Source organism: Hetaerina americana, unplaced genomic scaffold (assembly GCF_022747635.1).
Source record: "Hetaerina americana unplaced genomic scaffold, ioHetAmer1.1.p SCAF_5, whole genome shotgun sequence".
In the NCBI taxonomy this organism is placed as follows: domain Eukaryota; kingdom Metazoa; phylum Arthropoda; class Insecta; order Odonata; family Calopterygidae; genus Hetaerina; species Hetaerina americana.
Genome location: NW_027287095.1, coordinates 91,659,441 through 91,679,599, shown reverse-complemented (window position 1 = coordinate 91,679,599; position 20,159 = coordinate 91,659,441). Strand labels below are relative to the sequence as shown.

The following is a 20,159-nucleotide window of genomic DNA, read 5'->3' as shown; positions in this document are numbered from 1 at the left end:
ATGTGTAGCTGGAGAAAGGTGAAAAATGTGAAAGGAAAATTTTTATTTGTGGTTTTTCTTAAAAATGTGTTTACATAGATATTCCTAAACAACATAAAATTCATTTTGTTTACATTTATTCTCATCCCATTCCTATTTGCCCTGACACTGCCTTTTCAAAACGCTCAGCAGTATCCATGTAGTCTGTGTCCATTCAAAACCTACCTTAACTGGTAGAATACCAATGATAGCTAATGCATTAGTTTCATATTGAGCATCAGATTGCTGAAAAAAGTATTTATAACTCTGGATGGAATATTCTAGCCATGTTAATTATTCAAATTACTCTTAGATCAAATGTTTGCAGTAAATTTTGGTGATATATGTAACATTTATGATTCATTTTTTCGTTTGAGGATGTAGTATGTTGCAAATGCTCCACATTTTATGAATGTATCTTATTGAAAAGCTATATATGCTTAGGGACCAGAATTTTTCACTTTAAATGTGGATATTTCATTAACTTGATAGACCCTAAATCGGGTAACTGAATATGTTATGTGCAGGTTTGTTTGGGTCAACAAAAAATACCTTAAATATGAGTAAATGTTAAATGGAAAAATATAAAATAGGGATTAAGTGGGTGGTGTTCTAATCTCTTCTTTCTTAGCTAAATCATACATGTGAAAACTTCACTGCTGCTTGGAAATTTAATCCTGCTTTGTTTCTTGTGGAAAAATCTTATTTAATTATTAGCCAAGTCATTGGAGTACTGTCTCAGGAAAAAGTAAATTCTTTTATCGTTTATAAAATAGTAGTAGTTTTTAGGGGAGGTGACTGACAGCTGAGGTCATTGGTGCCATTAGGGATGGATAGATGGGAAAGGATGAAGGGTGGAGAGGAACCCGGCATCAGCATTAGTCCACTCTTAACGATAGGCGCCAAGGGATCTGCAGATTAACGTCCTATCGGAGGAATGGCACACGAACTGAAAAGTTCCCTCCACAAAGCAATTTAGGTATGGATTGGGATACTACTGAAAAATATCTACCATCTCCAGAATTCGAACCCTAGTCCTCTGGGTGGGAAGCCATTACGCCAGCCACCCCACCATTATGATCCCTCCTTAAAAAATATTTCAAAGAAGATAGAGAATCCTCCAAAGCAAATTCTCATTTGCTTTTTTCTGTACCCTTCAGGAATGGTCACCAATCCATAACCTGAAGTCACTGAAGAAGAAGCTGGCGCATGGAGAGGACAAGGACCAACCGGATGACCTCATCAGTTTCGGCTCTACACCTGTCCTGCTGCCAACGCCCACGCTGCCCTCGACCCCATCTCCCTTCTTCCCCCCATCAAGTGCCATCCAGCCAACCCTCCAGGGGGCACCCACGCCCTCAGCCGAGCGTGGTGGCAGTGGGGCATTCGGGGAAGCGATACTGGAGCACAGTGCGCTCAGCCTCCAGCAGCAGCAGCACCTCCTGGTGGCGAGGGAGCACTTTGTCTTCAGTGATGCAGACAGTCACCTGTACCACTTCTCAGTGGAGGGCAATGTGGTCCGCGATGGCATCAAAATCCCTGCTGAGGTTAGTCTCTGTGGAGGGTGCCTTTGTTAAAATGTCAAGTGTACTATTTGCACATTCTCCCATTTTTATTTACTGTTCTAATCTGGGCTTGATGCCTAGGGGAATAAAACTAGGTACCAGAACCGCTGAACTCGTCCCCTGGATATGGATTGTACCCTCTGGAATGAAAAGAAATTTTTGCAGTATGTCTCTGGAAGTGATATCATTGAACAGATATTTTCAATAAGTCCCTAGGAAAAATTGGTGAGGCAAATTATTTAGGTGTTTTTTTTTCAGTTTTTATCATAATTTCCTGTTAGCTTGAGACACTTTCGCCAGTATTTCTCCAACTTTTTTTTAGCCATCCATAATGTAGGATTTTGGGAGGTCCTCAAAATAGGCATCTGTGTTGGCGATGACCTCTTCATTTGACGTGAATCATTGGCTGCAGGACCATTTTTTTTCAAGTCTGGAAATTAAAAAAAGTCCTTGTGGGAGTCAAATCTGGTGAATGTGATGGATGTGGTAATAATTCAAACTTAAATCCCATAATTTTTGCCATTGAAAAAGTGTACATGTGTGCACCTGTTCATTGTCTTGATGGATAAGAATTTTTTTCTCTGCCAAATGAGGATGTTTTTCCTTGATTTTTTTGCTCAGCCAGTACAATAATGATGCATTGTACTCCCTGTGTATTGTTTGTCCTATTTGCAACTAATCAATGTAGATGATTTTGCAATCATCCCAAAAAAACCATTGCTGTTGCCAGGAATTATCGTCTAGTTTGCATAGAATAACAGGATAATAGTAGCAGAAACTTGGCAATAGAAATACTAGCAATGTTAACAGATAAGGTGAAAAATTTTATTTAGGAGAGTTTATATGAAAGCCAGAATAAGATGGTGGAATATTCCTAATCTGCTTGAAAAGAAGCAACCACTGGGTTGAAGCAGATCCCCCAGAAATCTCCAATACATTTTAGAAAAAAGTAATTTTTAAAATCCCCATGCTGGTGATTTCCAGGTATGCATGCAAAACCTAAAATACATTAAATGTTTCATTTTTTGCATGGTTATCATGGGAAAAGGTGATCATTTCATGCGGTTAGGTACATTTTAAAAGTGTTAAAGTAGCTGTCTACACCCTGATTGTAATTGGCAAAACCTGTGGTAGTTGGCAAATGATGTTTGCCGATTTATTTCCAGAAATAATTCTGATAAACAATATTCATGGCACGCTACACTTCAAGCAGCCTCTGAGATCACTGTCTTCAGAAAGATTATTTTTTTTCAGAAGATATTCAAAAGCAGAAGTGTACATGTGTTAGAGTTATGGTTGATATTCTGAGGTTTCCCATGGCCACCTTGATTTGGTGACATCAATCCAATCCTTTGAAACTCTGTCTTGTGGCACTCTTTCATGAGCGAATGCCGTTTCACCTTGCCATTATCTCTTTAAATGCCACTAAATCTGCATTTTTCACGCTAGGAATTGGTTGTCGTAAGTCGCTTTGAATGCAAGAAGTCCCATCATGATCACACCACTCTTCCTAAGGCAGTTTTGGTATTACTTTCAATAATCAGCTGTGTATGCATTGTTTATATTGAATGTCTGTTCTTACTCAGATGAGTTACAGTTTAAAGCCTCGGTTTGATTGCAAGAGAAATCTCAATATCGTGTTATTTGAAAACTGGGACATCAAAAAATTGAACTCTTACTTCACATCTATTAAATTAATAGATCCTATGTGATAGAACCAGGGAACTTGAACAGAAAAAATAAACAATAGCTATCAAAAATAAAATTAACCTAATTCTTTAAATTTAATGTAAAACCATTTAATTATTTATTATTTATGATCCTTAAGTTGACCCTGAGATATTGAAAGAATTTTTTTAGAGACTCAAAGCTGATGGATTTTTATTTTAAATTAAAAATTCCAGCAAATAGTGTGAGCTTATATTCAGGCAGCTATGGAAGAAGATGGTTTTGTGCAGCTTGGGAACTCAGTTGTTGAAGCAGGATGATGAGCATAGATTTGGAGGCTGTTGAGGGTGTGTGGAGATGGATGAAAAGGGTGAAATGGGCTCATAATGAATCAAATAGAGAATTGCTAGAAGTGTACTAGGTGGGGGAGGAGAGGTGATTGTTCAGAGATATCCCAAGGAGGCTAGAAAGATAGATTCTCAGCGAAGCATTTTAATTTACTGTGGGATGTTGAAGACCGTGACAGAGGGGAGGGGGGCGCGGTGCAAGCTGGGAAGGGACAGGAAGAGGGAATGGGGATGTTTTAACTGAATGAAGGATTTGATATGGTGTTGGACGTCTGGTTGTCTTCTGCTGGGAGAGGCAAGTTAGCATGAGAGTGTACGGTCTGTGCCCACCAGAATTCTTGCCTTAAAATGGCAGACCACTAGATAACATTGATGGTAGAACACATCTGGGTAAAACAGTAATAGGAAATACTGCAGGAGCAAACTGTAATCAGGATAAATTTGGTGTTGGAGTGAAGAAGTACAAGAGGTAATTAAGAATAGGTATATAATTTAATAAGTAGTTTTAAAGTGGGTCATATCATAGGTATTCTTATATTATTCCTTGGAGGCTTCCTTTATGACATGTTGATACTTAATTAAATATCATGCCAAAAAATGTGTTGCTAGTTATTCATTTTTTTACATGTGTTTCATTTGAAATAATTGAAACTAGAAGCTGTTGAAAGTCAAGAGCCCAAGCTATGTTGTCCCGTGAGGTACATTTGATATCAATTTTCCCTCCCAGTTATGTACAATTGCAGTGTGTATTCAGGGCGACAACATGCCATAATTTGGACAGTTAATTGTTGTTTCACATAATTGTCTTGCAATAATGACAGAGGATAAAACTCAGCTTTGGCCCATTCAATTTCTTTGAATTCCTGATCTTTGAGGTTTGTCAGGCTGGACTCCCTTAATGTTTAATGGGTGTGTTTAATGAGTGAGTTGCAGTGCATTTGTATTGACATAATGTTTGTTCCCTGGATGACTAGCATGGGGTCGGGATGGTCACTTGCATAGCATTCAAGTCGGACACAGTGGTGCAGGGTGATGCGGATGGGACCCTGAATGTGTGGGACTTGAAGGGCAGGCTGTCACGAAACATATCCACAGGCAGGGGGTGTCTGAAGAGACTCCGTTTTGCACCCGGGAAAGGCAATCTCAAGCTGCTGGCCCTCTTCTCTGATGGTGTGGACCTGTATGATCTGAAAAAGGTGGGCACTCATTTTTCAAATCATTGATTCATTAGCCATTTAAAAAATTAACTTTTGCTTGAGTTTGTGAACAAGGGTAACGAGTTAATCCTTGTATTGTTCTATATTCTATTGTTTCAGGCTTTACTTCGTGGAAGTATTTAATATCCATGCTAAAAACAAAAAAAGAAAGACTCGTACTTTTCCACAGATTTTTCTTGTATTGTTCAATTGATTAAATGCTTTCTGAGTGGTTCTGATATATTTTGTGTTTTTCTGATGTTATTTTAAGTATTAAGTGCAAGTATCCTAATTTTCTCTAAAATATAGTTATTTCAATGCATTTATTTTTATAACATTTGAAGCAATTCACTGTATTTTATGAGTAATTCAGTTACTAGTCAGTTTGTGCTAATTAATGGTTGTTTTTGCCGGAAAGAATTGACTTCAACCTGGCAGTAATATAAGTTGACACATTATTTTCAAAGGACCACATTAGAAACAAATAAAAGCATCTTACTACTGTGTTCAAAAGTTTGTTTAAATGAAAAAAGGACAGTTTACATGATTATTTAGAGTAATCAGGCTAATGTCCATCCATTTTGTTGTGGTGGCTATGTTCAAATTTCAGATAAAATTACTGTAATAAGACCTCCACGTTAACTGACCAGGGTGTTACTGTGGAACTAGTTGGGGTCATCATTTACAAACTTGCAATATTTAGTTAAATGATACCATATAGTGGTGTACATACATCATAAACAGACCATTTGAGGATGATGATACTTAATTTTAATTTGTCTGTTTAGTCTTTTTATTGTTATGCATTCCTTTGGCTGAAGAATCCTACTTTGATGCATTCCTTGAATGGCCCCTGGAAAATGATTTTTAAATAATGTCTTATGAGTTGTAATGAAAACGAAACTGATTGATAAAACTAAAAGAGCTGAATATTATAGTTCCATGTTTGAATGTAAGTGTCTTAGAATTGATCAGTGTGTTAATAATGATAAAATTAAATATTGTTGATTTTTTAAAATTTTCTGTTTAAGTATCTGTTGTAGCTGTGCATTGATAAATGTTAGAAGGCAATTATTGCTATAAAAATACAGATTTGATGCATACTGAGTTCATTTTACAAATTTAGTTAAGCACACAAATTTTGAAACTCATTTCCCATGTGGTTTATGGATTATTTAAGCAACAAAATGAGCGCATTGCTTCTCTGCGCTGCCCTCGCGACATGGTGCGAGTCCTTGATGTGGAGTGGGGAGCATCTGACAAGCCAGTGTTGGCAACGCAAGATGGATGCCTGCGTGTTGTGGACTCCACCCTGCTTGCCACCTCATCCCCCCTTGTTGATTACTCCTTCCAAGGTCTGTTTGTGGATGTTTCATACCCTTGTGGCTGTTGTGCTTTCCTTATATTGTTCTTCATTTCAGTGAATATTCATTTCATTATATTTAAATGAAAATATTTTTATTATCCACCAACATTGATATTTTATCAATATGAGATTGGCTCAGAGTAAAAATATGTGAACATTTTTCTGCTACTTTTTGTTTTAGGGTTCCATAGAGTTAAGCACTCCACACTAGACATGATTTGAACAAAATAAATTGCTTCAGCCGTGAAAAAGGCTAGGCTCCACATGAAGTTCTTATGTGTGAAGCTTATGTCCCGGGAATTCCTCAGAATGAGATTAAAGTGCTTTGATTTCAGACTCTGCCCCCTCCCATCCTAATGATAACAATTTGTGCTGCATAGGTGGTAATATTGAGTGCCTCGCTTAGCCCCCAAATGGGACTTTGTTATTTCAGCCATTGTATCAAGAGGTATGATTACATGCTAGAAGTTGTACGGGTGAGTGTTTTTCGAATGAGGTTTTAGAAGTGCTAGAGATGAGTGATGATGAGATTGAAGACAGCAAGGTGCAGAGAACCATGGTGAAGATAAAAATATAGCCCCCCTTCAACTTACTTCTGCGTACTTCTTTCCTCCCTTCATTCCCTCCAACATCCCCTACTTCTGCCCCTTTGCCGTATTTTCTCCCCTCTATTACAGTCTTCAACATTTCAATGTCGACCAATACGCCCTTCATCCATTTTTCCTGCCTCCTTATGATTTCTCCCAACAATTCCCTCTCCTCCTGCACCACACCAAGGACTTCCTCGTTTGTTTTCCTTTCAGTCCACCTCACCTTCTCCATACTTCTCCACACCCACATTTCAAAAGCCTCCAGTCTACGTCCATCCTCCGGCTTCAATTACCATTCAATCCCTTGCTTCCTACATGATCATGCTTCAGAGACCATTTCAAGTTTTAGATAACACTAGTGCTGTTGAGATTAAAGACACCTGGGGACAGAGAATAATAATGAATATGAATAACTGTAGTTTGAAGAATGTGTGCTTTAACAGGGCTAATTCTTGGAGGAAGGTAAAAAATCTACTATTGCATATGCATGTGTAAAAATATGATGTTTGAGGAGGAGGTAGATTTCCACTTTAGAGGATTTGAAGCAGAAGATTATGTGAAGCTTTTGTAGTGTGCATGAGAAATATTCTTGACTATTGAAAATGTTGTGGATTGTCTAAATGTTGTTAAGGGTGATTTGCATTTACAAACATTTGCAGAAGAAGAGATAGGTGATAGTGTTTCCACAGTGGGAAAGGTTGTTTTGGAATCTAAAGAGGAGCTTGCTGAAAAAATTAGTTGGATATTTGAGAACTTGGTGGGATATTGCAATTGTAAACAACTCCAAATAAGCTGTAAAAGTAATATAACTAGGTTTTTCAGAACATTTCCTTCTTCACCCCACACATCTCCACAGCCTAGTTTATCATTTGCAAATGATGGAATGTAGAAAGGTCATGTACTTGTGCATATTACAATGTAGTGGAACCTCATTAAACGAGCGTAATCCATTGAGCGATCTCGTAAAGCAAAATACTCGTTTAAAGAAACAACTTTTGGCATATAAATTAATGTAAAATATGATAATGCATTCCATGCTGAAAAAAATAAATTATGTACAAGGTTTATTTAAAGAAAATTATTCATGCATTGTTTAGGATAGTGGATCATATTTATCTTTTCTTCTAATGCGTAATAAAGCACCGGGAATGCGAACTCAATTTTGTAAAAGCAAAACAGAATCAAAATAAATTAACAATTATTTATGATACGTACTTAATTCCTTTTTACTTTAAAGTTGTCTGGAGACATTTTTTTTTGCCGATGCTTCAAAATTTTGTAAAAATACTAATCAGAATGGTCGTTAAATAAATTAATGGCATGCATCGCCGCTGACTTATTAGGGCAATACCTTGTATGCATGGTATGATGCAAAAGTTTCCCATTATCTCCTCATCTAATTTAGCCTGCTGTTTTGGACTTGACACTTCTTGAAGGCTCATGGAGTTTCTGGATGGTAAACAAGCAGGGGTTTGATTTTCAAATTGCAACTTGCATTTGTACAAAATAGCAGCGTGAGATAGCCTTTCATTGCTATGTTGTCGGGCAATGCATTCCCTTCTACAATTATGTGCTCAAATAAAGATTCACTTTGGCATCTTCTTCCCGAAGAGAACCAACCGTCTTCCCACAATTAAAAACATGTTGTACCCGGTAACCCTCAGAATCTAAGAGTTTCTTGAAGTCACCGGTGAAGTTTTCTGCTGCCTTTGACTCAGATCTTGCTGCTTCACCCTGTCTCACAACACCGTGGATGACAGTTCTTCTCGATAACTTGTCAAGCCATGCCCAGCTTCTCTTAAATACTTGTTCAGCTATTGATGTTCCTGACATCTTATTAACAAGGTCGGCAAAAATCACTCTCAAAAATTATATTCTCGTTAATGTTGTTGCATTGTAATTGCTTTTCAATTGAGCATAGGGAAAGAAACTTTTCAACATTGTTGAGAATACATAACCATGGCATAGATACTCTTGTCACTCTATTCCAAGCATCTCTGTCCGTAATCTTGCCCTTGTAGACAGAAAAAAAGTTTTGGAGGAAATGCAAATCGTTGATGTCAACCATTTCTGGATGTGCATAAAAGATCAGCCACGCTCACACATTGTTCCCGATTTTCAAAGATTTTACTTTTCATTTCTGTTCTTATTGTTATTCTCTTATGCCTTTCTTTGTATGGATTTTCTTCAGGGTCATTTTCAAAACTATGCACAAAATATTGTTCAACTTTGCACAAAAAAATCACTGATATGAAGTCTGAGCACAAGTTTGGAAAAATGTGTGATCACTAGTGATGCTAAGATGCTTGCAAAATGAATGTTAAACACAAACTGCAATGGAAGGCTTGCAGTGAATCCGGGAATGCCCCCTCCTTATCATTCAATGTGCAAAAATTCCTTCACTAAGCAAGTCATTTTCAGGACCAATAATTTGCTCATTATGCAAATTACTCTCTGTGTGAGGTGCTCATTAAGTGAGATTTCTCTGTAGTTAAATTTTTTCAGTATGGATAAAAAACAATGTAATATTTTCCAGTTGTAATTGTTGATTTCCCTTTGCATTAATTCTTTAATAATTTATCTTCTTAATTTTTGACACAATTTTGGATGGCATTTAATGCATGCATGGAAAGTGACATCAGCACCCAGCAATTAAATTCCTAAGAAGTGGTCATATAGCTCCATCAATTCAAGTATATTCAGATGGTATTTTGTTAACTTTACATAAGATATTTTTACACTTTAGGCTTCCTATTCACCATATTAAGTCATTTTCAGTTATCAGAGAGTTGAAGTTTATGCGAGAATAGTGGTAAAAAATACTTGGTGGGGTGTGTCAAATTCCCTGTTAATCCAGACTTCACCTAATGCAGTCAACTTATGGCACCATATAGTCCCAGATATGCGAGGATTTTAGTCGTTAGTGTATTGATGAAATTGCCATTAGTTATTATTGCAGCAGCACTGTTCGTAAATTGTTTAAATTTCTTTTTGTTTTGTGCCTATGCATTTCAGATCCAGTGTATTGCCCTGCTCTGCTCCCTACGCCAGTTGCTCAGAATCTGTTTCTCACACTCTCTAACCAGAGTTGGAAGGACAAATATTCATTTGAATTCAGCACACATGATGGCTTCTCAGAAGAAAACATGCATGGTATGAATGTTTTTCACTTTGTTTTCCATTCCAAGTTGTTTTTCATTCCAATGAGCTGTGAGTGGGAGTCATTTAAAGAAAATTAATTTCTATCAATATAGCTGTCGAGAGTATCTTCAGGCAAGACACCACTCTTTTTGGAATAAATAGTGATCATAAAACCAATGCGTGGTGGAACAGCTTGCGCATTCCGAGGACCCATATAGTTGTACTGGTGGGAGCAATGATAGGGTAGTCCTGGTAGGGACATCTATGCCAGATTGATTGAAGGCTAGGAGTCAGACAAAAGGCAGCCCATTTAGTATCTTTTCTTAGTGTGGTGGCTGCTAAGGTATCTCACCCCAGTGGGGCAGCCACTGAGTGATGGTGTCACGTTAAAAGCACTATTGAGGAAGGGAAGGGGAAAACACCTCAGTTATTATTGCCATGATTTTTATGATGGACAATATAGAGATTTTAAGTCGTAGCCCAATCGGCCATGTGTCATGACTGGCAGCTGGAGAGGCAAGGCTTCCGCAGTTATCATCTCATGAAATGCTTGCAAAGGAAAACCGACAGCGGCAGGACAGACGACACAGGAGAAGAAGACCAAATTAGTTAGAATAGGAACTTGGAATGTTAGGACAACATTGAGTACAGGAAAGTTAGAGACTATTAAGCAAGAGATGGAGAGAGGTAATATATATATTTTAGGTTTATGGGAGGTGAGGTGGAAGGATAGCGGGGATTACTGGAGTGATCAGTAGAATAATATACAGCGGCGGGGACGAGAGCCAACGAGGGGTTGCCATAGTATTAAATAAAGAGGTAGGAAGAAGCTTAGTCAACATAGAGCAGGTAACGGATAGATTATTACTAGTAGAAATAAAAGCAGAACCAACGAACTTGATCATTGTTCAGGTATGCATGCCACCCAGCAATCATAAGGAGGAAGAGGCTGTTTGGATATACGATTAGTTAGAGGACATAATCGAGTGTGTTGCTGCAGGAAAACATTTGATAGTGATGGGGGATTGGAATGTGACGGAAGAGATGGTGATTAGGTAAGGGACTACGGTTTAGGTACGAAGAATGACCACGGGGAGAAAGCAATTGAGTTCTGCAGGAGACAGGAGTTAGTCATCACCAACACTTGTTTTAGACACTACAAAAGGCATAGGTCTACATGGAAATGCTAGGTGACTCAGAAAGGTATCAGTTGGATTATATTCTGATTATCCACAAGTTTAGGAATAAAGTGATCAATTGTCACTGCTTTCTGGGAGCGGATATGGACTCTAACCACAATTTAGTTTTAATGAAGTGTAGCATCCATTTCAAAAAGTTAAAGCAGGGGCAGCAGGTTAAGAAATGGAATGTAGAAGCATTACATGGATTTACAAGGAAGGAATATCAGCAGGCTGTAGAGAAAATCATGGATAATCACGGTAAAGAGTTGAGTACTATCGAAGAAAAATGGTCATTTATGAAGAAAGGGATATTGAAAGCTGCAAAAGAAACTATAGGAACCATTAGTGGGAAAAGGGGTAGGAAACCAGCTATCACAGATGAGATGATTAGAATGATATATGAGAGAAGGAAATGGAAGAATATGAACTGGGACTTAGGCAGAAAGAAGTACGATGAGTTAAATGATAAATTGAGACAGGCGACAAATAAAGCAGAAGAATCATGCTGGAAGACGCAGTGCGAGGATATGGAATGCTTTCAGAGGAAGGCTGAAATTGGTGCACTATGCAGGAAGGTTAAAACAAAATCAGGTAGTAAGAAGGGAACATCTGTGCCAACCGTTAGAGATAAGTTGGGTAAGATAATTGTTTTGGAAGGAATATATAGAAGAACTGTGTGGTAAAGAACTTAGGCCAACATGGTTCAACATAAAAAAGAAGCATGACGTAGAGGAAGATAGCTTAGGTCCAGGCATAGTCGACGATAAGATAGAAAGGGCATGAAGGATGATAAAATCAAACAAAGCCGTTGGGGGTCCACAACATTCTTGCGGAACTACTAAAAGATTTAGGAAAATGTGGTAGGAAGAGACTATGGACTGATTTGTAGTATCTATGAGGGATGAATTTGGCCGGAAAACTGAAATCAGTGTTAGTTCCTATTCCGAAAAAGGTAAAGGCTACATCATGTGAGGACTACGGAACAATAAGTTTGATTTCCCATGCAGCTTAAGTGGTTCTCGGATTATCAACAAAAGTTTGGAGAGTAAGCAAATGATTACTTAGCGGATGATCAGTTTGGGTTATGGAAGGGGAGAGAAATATGTGATGCCATTATGGATGGACGGGTGGCGTTTTCTCTGGATCTGTTCAATGGAGGAAAATCTCAGGAAAGGCTGGAGGCCGGTGGAAATTGGCTCCCAGCCTTTGTAAAATTGCAGATCGTTTGTTTGTGGAACCTCCATAATGTGACCTCATAGTGCTCGGTCATTAAACCGGTTAAAATAAATCATCGAATTTTCTGACGAATTTGGCATCCCTAAAAGTGATGTGCATCAACTTGCGAGCGAAAGCATGAGAATGAGAAAGGCAAATGCAAAGTTGGTGCCGCGAGTGCTCTCGGACGAACAAAAGGAAACTCGCACGTGGATATCTGCCAAGGGCTTCTCGACCATGTGAGTGAGGGTCCAAATTTTTTAGACAAAGCCCCACTAGACTTCTTCCCCTTCCCCCGCCACCTCAAATCCGTGCTGAAAGGACATCACCATGGCTCAGTGGAAGCGTTAGGACAAGACGTGACAAGGAAGCTGAGCAGCATTCCGGGCGCCGCCTTCCAGAAGGCGTACGAGGTGTTGAAAACCCGCTGGCAGCATTGTGTAAATGATAATAATAATACATTTTATTTGTCCAGAGACCAAGTAGCTACAAATGTTACACTTGATATAAGACACGTCAGGGTAAAGTGACAAAATTCATTTGTGGATAGAAGACATATCAGGCATTATCAAGAAATTCAGCAATTGAATAAAACATTTTCAATTTCAAGAACCTAAGTAGATTAACTTTAAATGCAGCCACACTTTTATGAAAAAGTGAATCGTAGTAACATGGTATATAGTGTCGCTACCGCAATCCGCCTCTTATCTCCCAGGCTAACACACAAGGGTGCTACTTCGAAGACTTTTTAAGTGAATGTATCAATTCTGGCAATGCATTTTTTTTTTAATCGACTCAGTTCTACTACTTTAGGGACAGACCTTAAGATTCTTAGGATCAATGTGAATTGGATCACCATCATTTATCTGTAAAATTAAAGATTGTAAATTAAATTATAATTTTTTTTCAGCGGCGACAGAACAGCTAAGCATGCTGAGTGAAGGGATCCTGAAAACACTGAGAGGCAGTCATTTTGGGACAGCAGAAAGAAGCCTGGTTGTCTCACAGATCTTTGGAGAGAGTCAGGATGCTGAGTTCTGGATGGTGGCACTCTATTATTTGCGTGTGTCATCCATGGCTGGGGAAATTGGTCCGTGTGGAAACTCAACGGCATCCCAGGGGGTAGGGGGGGAGCTGGAGGGGACAAAGCAAGGGGAAGCCGTCCACATGGGATCCCGTCGCATGAATCCCTATCCGTGGCTGGAGCCATTAGACTCATGCTTTGACTTCCTCTGTGATCCCTACACTTACCAGGTGACAAACAATTACAGCAATTTTTTTTAAGTGTTTAGCCAGTCTCCTAGTACCCAAGGACATGCCAGCAAAACGGGAGACCCAATACTAAGTCAATACAGCGTGACGACTCAAATTTTTATGATTACACCTAAATATTTTTCCTTTCATTTCAATTTCATTTCCTTACTTCTGATATATTTTCCATTCCATCTTGTATTTATATATGTTTTTACATGCAGTTTATGTTTTTCTTTTTTTTGAGCTTGGTTTTTCAGTTTTTGATGGAGTTTAAGCATATTATTTAAATATTTAAAATATGTTATATTTAAAATATGGGAAATAATTGAGGGAATCAACATAACTTAGCTATGAAATAATTTGTTGACACGTTGCGTAGCATTGTTATACCATCCTATATCATTGAATCTTATCTATTTGATGGTTGGTTCAAAAGTTTTGGAAAAACCATGGTAGGTACCAGCAGCATGTGGTTTCCCTTCCCTTTGACCCTGGTTCATGTCCACATTGAGATTTGTGCTTTTCCCTCCACCTTCTATGCAAGAGTCCCTCCCTTCAGGCAGTCTGGTGTGCCTATCCATCCCTTTCAGAGGATGCAGCTGGAGCGAGTGGCGCTGCATGAGAGCAAGCGCAGCGGAGGGGGCTCTGCAAAGGGAGGCCCTCCCATTGGTGGTGGGGGTGGGAGCAGCAGTTATGAGCAGACGCGCAAGGTGGTGGAGCGACTCATTCTCCTGGGGGAGAGCGATCGCGCCGTACAACTTCTCCTCGAGACGGAGATGGACAACCCCCAGTATTACTCGGATGCCATCAAGTGAGTGGGTGAGGGCACGCTGCCAGGCCCTCGCCTATATCGCCCTCACCAAAAGTGAACTGCACGCATCAATTGTGCATTCTGCCCGAAACATTGTATTGCTAATCCTGTGCACATGGCGCACTCAAATCTTAGAGTATCCCTTTTGTGTTATTCATGAGGCGTCAATCACAATGCTGGACCTAGTCATGGATTGGGGCTTGCTAAAGCACGGAAGGAGGAGGAATCGTGGAGTCATTTGATGCACAGAGGCAAAGGGTTGAACCTCTCTTCAGGATTTAGGAACGTTTGCCTGCTGTACTTTGATGGGAAAATGTCAGAGATTTGCTGTGGGGTCATTCGATGTCAAATCATATTGGAAAAACACACAAGCTAATCCACCATCCGAGGTTTTTCTCCTTCCTTATGACACATTTCCAGTCATCTTGATGCCATGCGATTGCACTGAAATTGCTTTTCCTGACTTTCTTCCAAGAAGAAAGCTTTCCACTGTCACCTATAACCTCTTCTAAATGGCTGTGAATATGTCCAGAAACTCACAAAAATCACTTGGCACCCCCTGAGAATTTATGGTCTCTTAAGTTTTGTACTTCACCAACATAGTCTTAATCAGGAGAACTTTCAGGTGGATGTTTGAGGTGGTTCAATGAAAATATCCCATGGCTCACTTTCTCCATCATTCTCAAGTTGGTCAAGAACTTCTTCTCTTGTCAAATTACTGGTTTATAGTATTGGTTGGAATTATGTATGCTGAAAACTTTTTAACGGCTAAATGTGATCCAATAACAATGGAATTCTACATTTTCATGACTCTTCCACTTTAAAAGTACTACAAAATACAAGTGAATACAGTTACCATCATATTGGCATGTTGGTGATTCCATATGGCTTTAGAGAAATTTACTGATGAATTATTCAGATAATTGGAAGAAATATCATTTAGTAATAATAAATATGGATGCAATAATGTGCAAACAAGCATTATAACAAACCTATGAATAAAGTGTTAATATATTGTATTTTATAATGAGCTAACTCTTCAATGAGTAAAGTTGAAGGTTCTTACATTTGAAATTAAATTTAAAATACTTCGCCTTTCCACATAAACCACTTTTATTACTACCTAGGTTTCGTTATGGTATAACATCATCAGGTAAAAATACAAGTCAAACACAGTAGTATATATAGTTCTGGACGGAGTGGAAGAGGAGGGAGGGAGGAAAGCAAGGATTGGCTGAGGTAGGAAGAGGGGGTGGAGGAGGAGGAGGAATGTTAACATTGAAAAATTAGCAGGCTGGGAGAGGGAATTAATACATTGTTGAAACTATAAAAACAATGCATTAATTCCCTCTCCCAGCCTGCTAATTTTTCAATGTTACCATTCCTCCTCCTCCTCCGCCCCCTCTTCCTACCTCAGCCAATCCTTGCTTTCCTCCCTCCCTCCTCTTCCACTCCGTCCAGAACTATATATACTACTGTGTTTGACTTGTATTTTTACCTGATGATGTTATACCATAACGAAACCTAGGTAGTAATAAAAGTGGTTTATGTGGAAAGGCAAAGTATTTTAAATTTAATTTCAATATGAAGAATTTCCACCAAGTGACGCCAGAAACCGTTTCATTTTGAAGGTTCTTACTGTGAAACTTCAACTTAACTCAGCTGTGGATGCAGAGATACTAGAAGAAAACATGCCAAAATGTCCCATTTCCATACACAATTAAAGCAGGAAGAATACAAAGTATGCCATCGAGCTCTCACACTTAGTGATATAAAATGAAATAATACCAGGTGACCGTTTATGCCATGTGGCATCAATAAGCCTTTGATGGTTAAACGTTAAAATAAGAGGGCAAAGACTAGAGCAGGTGGATCAATTACCTCTCTGGGGATGTGTTTGGGAACAACATTGTCGGAGTCTTAGGGATAAAAGACCCTTAGATAAATGTCACTTAGATGGCTTTGGTTATGTCTTTTGTAATCGTCGTCTAATTGCTGAAAGTTCACTCAGTCAATTATCTTCCATTTGGGTGTGTACAAATCTGCCTTACCTTTATAGCACCAGAGCATTTTTAATCATAGTCTGAGTGAAATCTAAACTCAACCCTGAAATAAGATTCAGGAGTACTATATATCTAGAAGTTTCATCCCGTCTCCAATGGCGGGAATCAAAACCCAAACATTTGTGCCCGTGGAACTTTTTAAGTTTGTTTTTCTCCTCACAGTTGTGTTCACCCCCCTCAAGCTAACAGGCCCCCTACCCATTGGGAAGAAAGTTTCTTCAATCTTCCACATCTAACACTCTCTCGATGATATCATGCTTGACTGCATTGAAATTCATTTTCAAATGAAAGAAGAATGCTAAATGTTCTTCTTTCATTCTAATGCTTTCATCAATAGTAGAATCATTTTTTTTCTTTAAGCAGATCAGCATTAACCTTCTTATTATAATCCACTTTGTTTCCCTCCTTACCTTGAAGAAGCTCCACTCTCTTGCCCTCTGATGGCATGCCTGCTATCAGCTCAGAGAGGTAATCATCATTTTGTGCTCTACCCTCTTTCTCCGTGCTCTCTGTGCAGGCATCCTGGGCAGCTGACCTTCCATCCAATTATCAGTCGGTGGGCTGTGCATTGCATTTTAGTATTGAGCAATATTTTACACAAAGATTGGAGATGATATTTGGTTGGAGCCCTTAGGCATTTCTCTAGAGCCCCATTTCTTTGTGGGTGGAAGACAACAGTGGTGTGCATGTCATTGATCCAATGTAATTTGCATCTGTAATAAGGTCACTTAGGAAGTTAACCCCTTGATCAGTGAAAAGGAATTACAGAATTACAAGTTTCAAAGAAGCATTTTGTGCAAATTCCTAAGCAATGGTGATGGTGGTTCACCTCTCTGATGAGTTGTTATGGTGAATTTTGATAGGTCATCTTTATATGTGTTTTATTACCATTTCAAGAAGACCTGTCCAAATTAATATTTCTTTGATAAGTCATGGGTAGCAGTCCAATCGTGTCCAATATGAATTTTTCTAACACCCCTCTTGGGACGGTTGTCCTTGGCACCACAACCCTTCTTCTAGTGATTTTATTTTTCTGTTAGGTTTTGCAACTTTTATTAATGTAGTTCTTGACATCTTTTCTTCATCTTGAATTATTTTGGTTCTTTGACATTTGTCTGTATTGCCACGTTCTAGTGAATGTGTAAGATTTGACCTAGAGTATGTGACTTAAGTGTGTACCTTTTCTGTTCACTTCTTAATAATAATGCTCCTCTAATTTGATTTTCTATCTTATGAGTCTGGAACTGGAGTCTTTTACTCTAAAAATCCATTTCATTGGCTTACAATCAGCTAGAATCCCAAAGAAGTGCCTTTCATTGAGGTAAAAGCAGAAGTATTTCATTCCTCAAAAAATAACTAATAAAACTTTTTTATGATTGAGTAATTTTTTCTGTGCTGTTGAGCATTCTGCTGACGTAGGCAATGGGACGTTCCTCTCCCTCCTCATGAAACTTTCTCTCAAGTTGCCAGTCCTATTATGTAGTCTTATATTATGATGCTTTGATGCTCAAGCAATCACAGTGTGTTGGTCTCTGTAAGGAAGAGAGACAATGTATATCATTAATGAGGTAAATTGTTTAATATTAATTGTTGAAAATGATGGTTTTTAATGCATATTTACTCACTGTTGTTTTCGATTTTTTACAAATCGGTCGAGCAAGTCAAATGAGACTAGTGACAAATTAATGTGTGTAACATGTTTTTATTTTCAGTTAAAGTCAAAATACTCCATCCAATTTTTCTTGCATGCACTTTAAAACTGTTTCCTGTGTCAATTCCAATATGATATATTTTTCTTCTGCACATGACAGAGCTTGCTTGGTGGCAACCATACAGTCAACTGGAACGGCACAAAGTACAATTAAGCTTGTTGCTACAAATCTAATAGCCAATGGAAATGTTTGGGAAGGTAAAGTTCTATTTTTTAATTATCCTTATGCTTAAGATATGCAAGAAATGACTAATTACTATATTATTTCTGAATAGCAAAGATGGTTGCAGCTAAAATGAAAGCAAATTGAAAATTAAGCAATAAAAGTAGATGATATTAGTAGATAAATTTAATCAGCAAAGGGAATTAAAAAAAATGAAGTAGCAGATTTCACCAAAGTCAACTTGTAAATTAAATATTTATTAATTAGGCACTAAAGTTGTGAATATCTTTTAAAAACTTTTCTTTTTTGACACAACCTATCCCACACGTATCAAAACAATAAATCTGTGTTCTATTGGGTGCAAATAAATGTTTCTTCAATGTATATGTGAAGGTTTAAATGTGTGCCAGTGTCAGTATATGCAACCAACTAAATTGACGCCATATGCCGAATATCAGTTTATGCTCATGTAGCAAGTTCTGTATCTGTACAAATGGGAGCTGACCCTAGGTAAAAGACAGCTGGCTACCTTAAAAATAACATATTTTGGGTTTAAGTATTGTATTTGCATAGAGGATGTAGTGTTTTATATAAGATGCAGGCCCATGTAAGACACCCCTTTTTTAATACATATTTTTAAGAACAAAATCATCCATATTTATTAACGTTCCATAGTGATTTTTTGTACTAGATATATAGATGTTAATGTTTGCCAAAATGTTGCTAGGGAACCTTGAAGCTAGTGGGTGATTTTTGATCCTCATTCTCAAAACCCAAAAATTAATCTCCAGGGCTAAATGAGGAATTGTGTGAAGCCGTGAGCTTGAGAAATGGAGTCCTTGTATAGCAAATCAAATGAGCTATTATTTCTGTATTAATAAAATTATTTGGCAACTCTCACATTTCACAGCATCCCATGAAGTTTTGACCCATTTCCAAATCTGCAAAATGTGAGACCGTTTCCTCTCCTGATGGTGTCTCTTCCAAACCTCTTCAATCCAACTCACCCATTTCTCCCTCACGAATCCTTTAAATGGTTCATTCATGCAAACATGCAAAGGTGTTGATTTTACAATTACGAGGTACAATTTTCTATTTATTTCAAGTGTCATCATATTCTCTGGGTTTTCTAACGGTCAGTTGGGGAGAAAGCTGAGTATCTCAATTAAATGAGTATGATAGTAAAAATAGTCTTCTTTATTTTATAACTGGACATTAACTCCTGAGAGCATAGCTGTATGTATGAGGGGGCACCCAAAAGTAACGGAAATTGGGCTGTGCGTGGGGAGCGAGAGTGGGAGAAGCCTTTGTTCAGCCGGTCTTACGTCAGGATCACTCCTCCTGCGTTAGTATGCGCAGCACTGTTGCTGTGACTGGATCGGTCTGTCCGTGAGCGCTGTTTCAATTAAACAACTTTTATCCTTTCGGCAAAAAACGTGATGGCAGATTTCAAGAGCAACGCACTACAGTGAAATTTTGTTTACTGTCGGGGAAATCGGCCGCGGGAACTATTGTAATGCTCAAGACTGCTTATGAGGAAGCTTCCCTAGGCAAAACTAGAGTCTACGAGTGGTTTACACATTTTAAAAATGGTGAAATGTCAATTGAAGACCAACCCCATTCAGGCTGCCCTTCAATATCAAGAACTGACTAAAACGTCGACAAAATCAATGCCCTCATTTGTGAAGACCGTCGCAGAACCAATGATCTACTCTGTGAGATGTCTGGAATGTCATAAGGTTCAATGCAGAGGATTCTAGAGCAGATCTTTGGCACACAAGCAACTGGTTCTTCCATCATGACAACGCGCCGGCTCATACCACCCTCTCTGTGATGCAGTTTTTGACAAAAAACAGTTTGACATTGATTG

The 20,159-nt window shown here is 38.5% G+C and overlaps 1 protein-coding gene across 1 annotated transcript in view; it reads left to right on the top strand.

Annotated features, from left to right (window-relative positions):
- The window catches only part of LOC139694170 (WD repeat-containing protein 11-like), a 55,880-nt gene that overhangs the window by 27,687 nt on the left and 8,034 nt on the right, over positions 1-20,159 (top strand). The window contains exons 14-20 of the mRNA XM_071592600.1: positions 1,179-1,565; positions 4,573-4,794; positions 5,975-6,149; positions 9,766-9,903; positions 13,198-13,541; positions 14,132-14,352; positions 18,227-18,324. Coding sequence (XP_071448701.1) covers positions 1,179-1,565; positions 4,573-4,794; positions 5,975-6,149; positions 9,766-9,903; positions 13,198-13,541; positions 14,132-14,352; positions 18,227-18,324 — 1,585 coding nt within the window. The remainder of the gene's footprint in view (positions 1-1,178; positions 1,566-4,572; positions 4,795-5,974; positions 6,150-9,765; positions 9,904-13,197; positions 13,542-14,131; positions 14,353-18,226; positions 18,325-20,159) is intronic.